Source organism: Stomoxys calcitrans, chromosome 5 (genome assembly GCF_963082655.1).
Source record: "Stomoxys calcitrans chromosome 5, idStoCalc2.1, whole genome shotgun sequence".
Taxonomy (NCBI): Eukaryota; Metazoa; Arthropoda; class Insecta; order Diptera; family Muscidae; genus Stomoxys; species Stomoxys calcitrans.
In genome coordinates, this window is record NC_081556.1 from 144,382,140 (window position 1) to 144,393,555 (window position 11,416).

General features: G+C 39.6%; 1 protein-coding gene across 1 annotated transcript; it reads left to right on the forward strand.

Moving 5' to 3' along the window:
• Positions 1 to 1,049: 1,049 nt before the first annotated feature.
• Positions 1,050 to 9,801, forward strand: LOC106085388 (carcinine transporter). The gene is made up of 4 exons (XM_013249609.2): positions 1,050 to 1,516; positions 1,583 to 2,025; positions 8,516 to 8,708; positions 8,777 to 9,801. The coding sequence occupies exons 1-4, from the start codon at positions 1,167 to 1,169 to the stop codon at positions 9,570 to 9,572; spliced, it is 1,782 nt and encodes a 593-aa protein (XP_013105063.2). The 5' UTR covers positions 1,050 to 1,166; the 3' UTR covers positions 9,573 to 9,801.
• Positions 9,802 to 11,416: the final 1,615 nt, after the last annotated feature.

Here is an 11,416-nt window from a genome sequence, read left to right on the forward strand (position 1 = left end):
TCCTTCCGTCCATCCATCTGTCCGTCCATCCATCTGTCCGTCCATCCATCTGTCCGTCCATCTATAGAATAAAACCGTCCATCTGTCCATGCGCCTGCCCGTCTGTTCATCCATCGGTCTATCTGTCCGTCCGTCCAACTATGTGTAAAACCAAAAGCTGATTATTTAATCTTTCCTCCACCGGTTCTGAGAGAAAGAAGATTGTCTGTCCATCCTTTCATTTGTTTGTCCATCCGTCCATCTACTGTAAAACTAGAAGCTGATTATTTCAAGTTTCCTCCACAGGTTCTAATAAAAGAATATGTTTTTGTCTACCTGTCTAACCGTCTGTCTAGAAATAAAACCGTCCATCTCTCCATGCGTCTATTCATCCGTCCATCTGTCCGTATGTCTATCCTTTAGTCCATCTATCATTTGTTTGTCCGTCCAAGCGCCTACAGTAAAACTATTGTAGAAGCTGATTATTTCATATTTCCTCTACAGGTTCTAATAAAATAAGTTGTTTTTGCCTGTCAGTCTAGCAATCAGTCCATCTAGAGATTAAACCGTCCGTCTCTCCATGCGTCTATCCATCTGTCCCTCTATCTGTCAGTCCATCTATAGAATAAAACTACATGCTGATTATATAATCTTTTCTCCACCGGTTCTAGAAAAAAAAAGATTTTTTTTTTTGTCTGTCCATCTTTCTGTCTGTCTGTCCATCTTCCCATTCGTCTGTCCGTCCTTCTGTAGAAAAAACAACAACACCAACTGAAAACCCTTATTTCATCTTTTCTCCACTACCTCTAAGAAAAAGAAGACGTCTCAAAAATCCATCCACCTCCATCTTCATCTCCATCACAATTTATGCACATATATTCAAAACAAAATCGCCGGGGCATCCCTGCTCTCTCGACGTCAATGTTTGAAATTTGAATATTTTTTCCCCACCGATTTTATGCATAGCAAAAACGAATCAAGTTTTAAATGTTGCTAAACTTTTCAATTGAAGTGCTAATTGGCCAAATTCTCAATAACGGCTTAAATGGAAGGTAAACAAAGCAGTAGTCGGTTGCGCGCGGTCGTTAGTTACAGTTCTCCAGAGAGCTGATGTCTGTTGGATAATCACATTTGAACGATATAGAAAAGTTGAACGGCGGCTTTGCTTCGAAACAGTCACGGCCAGTATGAGTGAACGCGAGACATACACGCCATCGGCGTATCAGAATCCCAATTTTATCGGAGATGATGGTGATACGAATAACTGGATGGGTGTGGGCCAAGTCCCCAAGGGTATCGAGCTGTACGAGGTGCAGCTAAGGGAAGAGGCCACCGTCAATACCCATGCCATGGATTTCAATGACATGCTGCCTTTGATAGGAGAATTTGGACGTTATCAGAAAATTCTATTTTTGCTCACCATACCCTTTGGCTTTTTCTTGGCTTTTGTTTATTTCACCCAAATCTTTTTGACCCTGGTGCCCGAGCAGCATTGGTGTGAGGTTCCGGAATTGGCAGATTTACCACTGGAGCAAAGGTGGGTTAATGACTCTGACTAAGGGCTGTTTGGCGAGTAACTTTCTAATTTTTGTGCTTATTCCAGATTGGCCCTATCCATACCCCGCATTAATGGAGAGTACAGCAAATGTCTGCGTTACAATGTCAATTTTACAGAACAATTACGGCTGGGTGTTAAACAGGCCAATGCCTCCTGGCCCATTAGCGGCTGCACGCATGGTTGGTCATACAACTTTACCGAGATACCCTACACCACCATAGCCACGGAGCTGAATTGGGTTTGCGAAGACTCGGTGTTGGCCACCTATGCCCAGGCGATATTTTTTGTGGGAGCCATTATCGGAGGCCTACTCTTCGGTTGGGTGGCTGATAAATTTGGACGTGTCCCCTCAACCATAGCCTGTAATTTGGTCGGCTGTGCTGCCGGTCTTGGAACAGCTTTTGTCAAATCATTTTGGATGTTTGCTTTAATGCGTTTTTTGGTGGGATTTGCTTTTGACAATTGTTTCGTGATGATCTTCATATTGGGTGAGTTTTTTTTTTTGGAATTTTATTTTATTTTCAAATCGTTATAGCAACAAAACTTGTTCTCATTTGAATGAGGGGTTTATTAAAGCCACGCTTTGGCGATAAATTCCAAAGAGTTTTGTTGTAGTTAAAATTTCTTAGTATCTTGAACAAAATTTAATCTCGTTGTAAAAATTTAAGACGATCTGGCCATGTCCGTCTGTCCGTCTGCCTACCTGGCTGTTGAAATCACGCTACAATCTTTGAAAATAGAGATATTGAGCTGAAAGTTTGCACAGATATACAAATTTTGCACAAAAACGTCTAATAAGTGTAGGTTGGTTGGGATTGTAAATAGGCCATACAAACCGATCTTGGATCTTGACTTCTAAAGGGCTTGACCGCTAGAGGGCGCAATTCTTAACCGATTTAGCCGAAATTTTGCATGAGGTGTTTTTTTATGATTTCCAACAACTGTGCCAATTATGGTTTAAATCGGTTCATAATCTGATATAGCTGCCATATAAACCGATCTGGGGTTTTGAATTATTGAGACTCTAGAGGGCGCAATAATCAGCCTATCCGATTTGGATGGGCTGATTATTGTCTATCAGCCTATCCGATTTGGCTGAAATTTTGCTTGAATTGTTTTGTTATGATTTCCAACAAACGGTACCAATTGTGGTTCAAATCGGTCCATAACCTGATATAGCTGTCGTATAATCCGATCTGGGGTCTTGAATTCTTGAGTCTCTAGAGGGCGCAATTCCTATCCGATTTGGCTGAAATTTTGCATGAATTGTTTTGTTATGATTTCCAACAACTGTTTTAATTATGGTTCAAATCGGTCCATAACCTGATATAGCTGTCACATAAACCGATCTGGGGTCTTGACTTCTTGAGCCTCTAGAGGGCGCATTTCCTATCCGATTTGGGTGAAATTTTGAATGAAGTGTTTTTTTATGATTTCCAACAACTGTTTTAATTATGGTTCAAATCGGTCCATGACCTGATATAGCTGTCATATAAACCGATCTGGGGTCTTGACTTCTTCAGCCTCTTGAGGGCCCAATTCCTTTCCGATTTGCTAGAAATTTTTCATGAATTGTTTTGTTATGACTTCCAACAAGTGTTCCAATTACAGTTTAAATCGGTCCATAACTTGATATAGCTGTCATATAAACCGATTCTGGGGTCTTGACTTCTTGAGCCTCTAGAGGGCCCAATTCCTATCCGATTTGCCTGAAATTTTGCATGAATTGTTTTGCTATGATTTCCAACAACTGTTCCAATTATGAATCAAATCGGTTCATAACCTGATGTAGCTGTCGTATAAACCGATCTGGGGTCTTGACTTTTTGAGTCTCTAGAGGGCGCAATTCCTATCCAATTTGGCCGAAATTTTGAATGAGGTGTTTTGTTAAGATTTTCAACAACTGTTCTATTTATGGTTAAAATCGGTCCATAACCTGATATAGCTGTCACATAAACCGATCTGGGGTCTTGACTTCTTGAGCCTCTAGAGGGCGCAATTCCTATCCCATTTGGGTGAAATTTTGAAAGAAGGTTTTTGTTATGATTTTCATCAACTGTGCCATTTATGGTTCAAATCGGTCCATAACCTGATATAGCTGCCATATAAACCGAATCTTGATTTCTTGAGCCTCTAGAGGGCGTAGTTATTATCCGAGTTGGCTGAAATTTTGTACAACGTCTTCTTCAATGATCTCCAACATACGTTTGAAATATGGTCTGAATGGGTTTATAGCCTGATACAGCTCCCTTATAAAACGTTTTCCCTGGTTTACTTCTTGAGCCACTAGAGGGGGCAATTCTTATTCGATTTGACTTAACTTTTACACAAAGACTTCTACTGTGGTCTCCAACATTCAATTTAATTAGCATACAATTGTCTTATTATTTTCCTTTGTTTGTCTAAAATGAGATACCGGGAAAGAAGTCGACAAATGCGATCCATGGTGGAGGGTATATAAGATTCGGCCTGGCCGAACTTATTACGCTTTTACTTGTTTAGTCTATAAGCAGCACTAAAATGGACTACATCGAACTGTATCTTGATAACAGCACCCTACAGACCGATTTCCCGATTTAAGATCTTGGGGGCATAAGTTGAACTTCTAATAAATTTCCCACGAACATTAAGGATTAGGGGATACTTCTCACATATCAATGAGTGCAGTCCTATTAAAGTTTAAGCTCAACGATAAGGGGCCTCCTTCCGTACGGTGTACCGCAAAGCGTACGCCACTTGTTAGAGAAGTTTTAACATGGCAGCATACCTCACAAATGTGTGGCAGTATTCGTGAGGGGATAACCACCGCTGAAAATGTTTCTGATTTTAACACCGGCACCCATAAAAAGCGCATTTTTCATCCGATTTCGCTGAAATTTGGTACAATGAGTTGTGTTCAGCTCCTTGACATTAGTACAGAGTATGGTCTAGATCGTGCTAAATTTAGATATAAAGGGTGATTTTTTTGAGGTTAGGATTTTCATGCATTAGTATTTGACAGATCACGTGGGATTTCAGACATGGTGTCAAAGAGAAAGATGCTCAGTATGCTTTGACATTTCATCATGAATAGACTTACTAACGAGCAACGCTTGCAAATCATTGAATTTTATTACCAAAATCAGTGTTCGGTTCGAAATGTGTTCATTCACCGTAACGTTGCGTCCAACAGCATCTTTGAAAAAATACGGTCCAATGATTCCACCAGCGTACAAACCACACCAAACAGTGCATTTTTCGGGATGCATGGGCAGTTCTTGAACGGCTTCTGGTTGCTCTTCACTCCAAATGCGGCAATTTTGCTTATTTACGTAGCCATTCAACCAGAAATGAGCCTCATCGCTGAACAAAAATTGTCAAAATTTTAACACATTTCGAACCGAACACTGATTTTGGTAATAAAATTTAATGATTTGCAAGCGTTGCTCGTTAGTAAGTCTATTCATGATGAAATGTCAAAGCATACTGAGCATCTTTCTCTTTGACACCATGTCTGAAATCCCACGTGATCTGTCAAATACTAATGCATGAAAATCCTAACCTCAAAAAAATCACCCTTTAGCTCCCATATATATTGATCTTCCGATGAAAAGGTTTCTTATTAACCGATTTCCCTGAAATTGGGCACATTGACTTGTGCTGGACTCCTCGACATCCATGCTCGTTATGGTTTGGATCGGTCTAAAATTTGTTTATAACTGTCATATAACCGATCACCCGAATTAAGTTCTCGGCCCCATTAATAGGCGAAAAACTAGAAAATGAACAAAATCGGTAGATCCCGGCCGTGATTCGAACCTGGGCACACGGATCAACAGTGAGAGCCGTTGCCGTTGTCTAGCGTTCGAAGTCATCAATACAACTTCCAAAAGATGCACAGAATCATGTGCACCATGGAAGTAGAGTAATTGTCGTAGACAAAATTTTTTGTCATTACACGAAAACACATACTAACAGACAGGGTTGTGGTTAATGTGGTATTTTTTTTTTATCAAAGAGGCGTTTTCGCAATAAATACGATTAAAATGCAACATACCAACGTACGGGCCTTGAAGCCATCACCCCTAATATGGTTGAAAAGTTTTCTAACCAAAGACGAATCGCGTCCCATAGTGGTATGTGTGTGTGTGTGTGTTGCGATCCCTGGCTTTCCTTTTCCATTTGCAAAGAAAATCTTCGATCAATGAGCTCGTCTCGAAAGAGAAACAAACAAAAATTGTGAAATTTAATGATCTTGAAAAATTATAAAATTTTTGATAAATATTATTTTGATATTTTTATACCCACCATCATAGGATGGTGGCATACTAACCTAGTCATTCCGTCTGTAACACCTCGAAATATTGATCTAGGACCCCCTGAAGTATATATCATCCTGATCGTCTTCTTATTCTGAATCTAGTCATGTCCGTTCGTCTGTCTGTCGAAATCACGATACGAATTCGACCGCGCAAAGCTAGCCACTTGTAATTTTGCACAGATACTTAATATAAATATTGGTCGTTGGGGATTGCAAATGGGTTCAGATTTGGATATAGCTCCCATATAAACCGATCTACCGGTTTTACTTCTTGAGCCCTTACAAGCCGCAATTTTTGTTCGATTTGGCTGAAATTTTACGCATAGTGTTCTGTTACGACTTCCAACAACTGCGCCAAGTACGGTCCAAATCGGTCTATAACCAGATATAGGTCCCATATTTTAGCAGAATCCATGGTGATGGGTTCACAAGATTCGGCCAAGCCGAACTTAGCACACTTTTACTTGTTTTTTTCTAATCTTTAGTTTTTTATGAAGAAGTAAGGAAAACATGCAAAAGCGTGCTTATATACCCTCAACTATGGATCGCATTTGTCAAGTTCTTTGAATGACTTTTTCAAATAGAAAAAAAAAACAGTCATAGATAAACATCACCTCCAAAATTTCAGGCAAATATAATTGCGCCCTCCTAAGGCTCAAAAAGTCAAACTGGTCGGTTTGTATGACAGCTAAATCAGGTTATATACCGGTTTAGACCTTACTTGAAACAGTTGTTGGAAGTCATACCAAAACGACATATGCAAAATTTCAACCATATTCGATAAGAATTGCGCACTCTAGATGCTCAGGAAGTCTAAATGGGAGATCGGTTTTGGCGGCTATATCAGGATGTGGATGGATTTAGGCCATACTTGGCACAGTTGTTGGAAGTCAAAATAAATCGAATAAGAATTGCGTCCTCTAGAGGCTTAAGAAGTCTAATCGGGAGATCGGTTTATATGGCGGCTATCTCAGTTTATGGACTGATTTAGACTATACATGGCATATTTGTTGGAAATCATACCAAAAGACTTCATGCACAATTTCAGCCAAATCGGATTGTTTTATATGGCAGTTATATTTGGATTATTTTAGGACCCCAAATTGGAAGATCGGTCTATATCTTATACTTCCGTCATCCAACCATATGCTGGAGGCCTAATACAAGTCACTATGCCCAATTCCAGCGAAATCGGGTAATAAATGCAGTTTTATGGGCTTAAGAACCTTAATCGTCGGATCAGTCTATATGGCAGCGATATCTAAATAAAGACCGATCTGAACCATATGTGGTTCGGGTATCGGTATGTTTTAATTAATTCACTATTTTAAATTTCAACGAAATCGGATAATAATTGCGGCTTTTATGGGCTTAAGACTCTCAATCGGCATATCGGCATATATTCTGGATCGTCTCAACATTCTGAGTCGATCTAGCCATGTCTGTCCATCTTCGTCACTCCGTCTGTCGAAATAACGATATCGGTTGAGCGCGTAAAGCTATCCGCATGAAATTTGCACCGATATTTCTTAATGTTTTAGGTTGATGGGGAATGCAAATGGGTCATATCGGTTCAGATTTGGATAAAGCCTCCACATAAACCGATCGCTGGATTTGATTTTTTGAGCCTCTTGAAGCCTCAACTTTCATCCGATTTCGCTGAAATTTGGAACAAAGACTTTTGTTATGATTTCCAACATCCATGTCAATTACGATCCGAATCGGTCTATAAATAGATACAGCCCCATATAATCCGATCCACGGATTTGACTTCTTGAGCCGCTAGAAGTGTCAACTTTCATCCGATTTGGCTGAAATTTGCAACAAAGACTTGTACTATGTCTTCCAACATCCATGCCAAGTACGGTTTAAATCGGTCAATAACCTGATTAGCTCTCATATATACCGATCCCGGATTTGAATTCTTGAGCCAATAGAGGGCGCAATTTTTATCCGATTTGGCTGAAACTTGCACGAAGTGTTTTGTTACGACTACCAACAAGTGTGCTAAGTATGGTCCGAATCGGCCCATAATCTGATATAGCTGCCTTATATACCGATCTTAGATCTCGACTTCTTGTGCCAATAGAGGGCGCAATTCTTGCCCGATTTGACTGAAATTTTGCACGTAGTGTTTTGGAATCACTTCCAACAACTGTGTTAAGTATGATTCAAATCGGTTCATAATCTGGCATAGCTGCCATATAAACCGATCTGGGATCTTGACTTCTTGAGCCTCTAGAGGGCGCAATCCTCTTCCGATTTGGTAGAAATTTTGTACAACGGCTTCTCTCATTACCTTCAACATACTTGTCTAATATGGTCTGAATCGATCAATAGCTTGATACAGCTCCCATATAAACCTATCTCCCGATTTTACTTCTTGAGCCCCTACAAGGCGCAATTTTTATCCGATTCATTTATGGTTCGAATCGGACTATAACTTGATATAGCTCCAATAGCATAACAGTTCTTATCCAATATTCTTTCTTTGCCTGAAAAGTGTTATCGCGCATAGAACTCGACAAATGCGATCCATGGTGGAGGGTATATAAGATTCGGCCCGTGGAGGGTATATACGATTTTTGATATAATCGGATTTATGAAATTTTTTTTTTCTATTTTTTTCTATAATTCTTATAAATAATGTTCCCTGAAACTCTCTCTTTTTTTTACAGTTTTGGAATATGTGGGTCCCAAATATCGTACATTTGTTGCCAATATGCCCATAGCCATATTTTTCACCTCTGCTGCCTGTTTGCTGCCTTGGATAGCCTATTACCTAGCCAATTGGCAATATTTGGCCATAGCCACATCGGCGCCCCTAATATTGGTGATATTTACACCATGGCTGGTACCAGAATCAGCCAGGTGAGAAGAAAACCAGCCCACTGTTTGATTATTCGATTACATCTTAAAATATTTTCCTTTACTTACAGATGGCTGGTGTCGCAGGGCAAAATAGACAAATCCATAGAAATTCTTAAGAAATTGGCCAAAAGCAATCGTCGCGATGTTAGTGAGCAAACATTTCAGAACTTTCGTGAGAGCTGCTTAAAACTGCAACAAGAGGAAGAGCAAAATAGTTCGTACTCCATTTTGGATTTGTTTAAGACGCCACGGCTCAGACGCACCACCATTATTTTGGTATTTGTATGGATGTGCATAACCTTGGTGTTTGATGGCCATGTGCGTAATGTGGGCTCTTTGCCTTTGAACATCTTCCTCACCTTTACCATAGCTTGTCTGAGTGAATTTCCAGCTGGTGTTATACTGCTATGGACCATGGACAATTTGGGACGGCGTTGGAATGCCTGCGGAAGTATGGTCTTAAGTGGGGTCTTTAGCCTTTTGGCCGCCTTTGCTCCCAGCGATGCCTACATTGTGGCCTTTGCCATTATAGGCAGATTTTTCGTCAATATTTCCTACAATGTGGGTTCACAATATGCCGCCGAAGTTTTGCCCACTGTGGTAAGGGCTCAGGGAGTTGCGTTCATACACATCATGGGCTATGCCTCAACCATTGTGGCACCATTTGTGGTACATTTGAGTAATGTGTCCGCCTTGTTGCCTTTGATAATACTCGGCCTCTTGGGTATTTTGGGAGGCCTTTTGTGTCTTTTATTGCCAGAAACAGTAGATCGAGTGCTGCCCCAAACGTTGCAGGATGGCGAGGAGTTTGGCAAGGATCAACGTATGTGGGAAATGCCTATTTTGGAGAGAAAGGCTAAGTAGTGGCGAGGGTTGGTGATGGGGTCTATTGGAAAAGTTGTAACTCCGAGGGAATTATTGTAGAAAAATGCAAAATGGTTAAGTTTTTGAATTTTGCAGGTAGTTTGTTAAGTAAGTAAGTCGTGAAGACATATGCAAGTCCTTATATGTCCTGAAAAACAAAACAGTATTTACAATGTTTGTAATTTGTTATAATGAATATAAATTGTTATAAATTAATAAAATCTTATATATAAGATAGATATATAAATATAATAAATCAAGGTATGTTTGTTTGTTCACAGATAGGGATAATAGGCTGTAAATGTTTTTATGGGGGGAAGATCCTCACGCTTACTCCAAAAACACCACCAAACTGAAAATTGTGACCACCATTCCTTTAAAGGTCATTGGAAGTCGAGTACGAATCTGTTATGGGAGCTATCAGGTTATCATAATCAGCTTATTTACCCATTCAGACTATATTTAGCAAAATTTCAGAGTAATCAGATAAGAATTACACCCTCTTGAGACTCAAGAAGTAAAATATTGGGTTGCCCAAAAAGTAATTGCGGATTTTTCATATAGTCGGCGTTGACAAATTTTTTCACAGCTTGTGACTCTGGAATTGCATTCTTTCTTCTGTCAGTTATCAGCTGTTACTTTAAGCTTGCTTTAGAAAAAAAGTGTAAAAAAAGTATAGTTGATTAAAGTTCATTCTAAGTTTTATTAAAAATGCATTTACTTTCATTTAAAAAATCCGCAATTACTTTTTGGGCAACCTAGGAACATCGGTTTATGTGGGAGCTATATTGCTTCTTCGAAAGTTTGCGTGCTTACCACAGACAGACAGAGGGACGGACGGACATGGCTAGATCGACTTAAAATGCCTAGACCATCAAGAATAGTCTTTATGGGGTCTCAGACTAATAATTCGTTGTGTTACAAACGACCTCCAGGTGCTCAAGAAGTCAAATCAAAAGATCGGTTTATATGGGAGCTATATCAGGTTATAGATCGATGTGAGCCGTACTTGGCACAGTTACTGAAAGTCATAAAAGAACACTACATGCAAAATTTCAGCCAAATTGGAAAAAAATTGCGGCGTTCAGGGGTTAAGAAATAAAATCGGGAGATCGGTTTATATGAGAGCTATATTTAAATCTCAACCGATATAGCCCATTTGCTATCTCCAATGACCTACATCAATATTAAGTATCTGTGCAAAATTTCAAGTGGCTAGCTTAACGCGTTCGACGGCTATCGTGATTTCGACAGACGGACGGACGGACTGGGCTAAAACGACTCAGAATGTCGAGATGATCAAGAAAATATTGGGTTGCCCAAAAAGTATTTGTCAACGGACTATATGAAAAATCCGCATTATATACTTTATGGGGTCTTAAACGAATATTTCGAAATGTCATAAACGGAATGACTAGATTAGTATAACCTTATCCTATTTTCATGTACAGAGAGAAAAAATTCAATTAAAATATTTAATTGAAAATAAAGTCGTTTTCAATTAAAAAATTAATTGATTTTTTTTTTTAATATGATTTTGTATACCCTCCGCCATAGGATGCAAAATTGCAAATTTTGCCCATGAACATTTCACTAAGGATCAGGGGCAAACTTCTCACATATCAATGAGGCCAGTCCGATTCAATTTTAAGCTCAATGATAAGGGGTCTCCTTTTTACAGCCGAGTCTGAACGGCGTGCTGCAGTGCAACACCTCTTTAGAGAGAACTTTTATAAGGCATAGTACCTCACAAATATTGCCAGCATTAGGAGGGGAAAACCACCGCTGAAAATTTTTTCTGATGGTCTCGCCAGTATTCAAACCCTGGCGTTCAGCGTCATAGG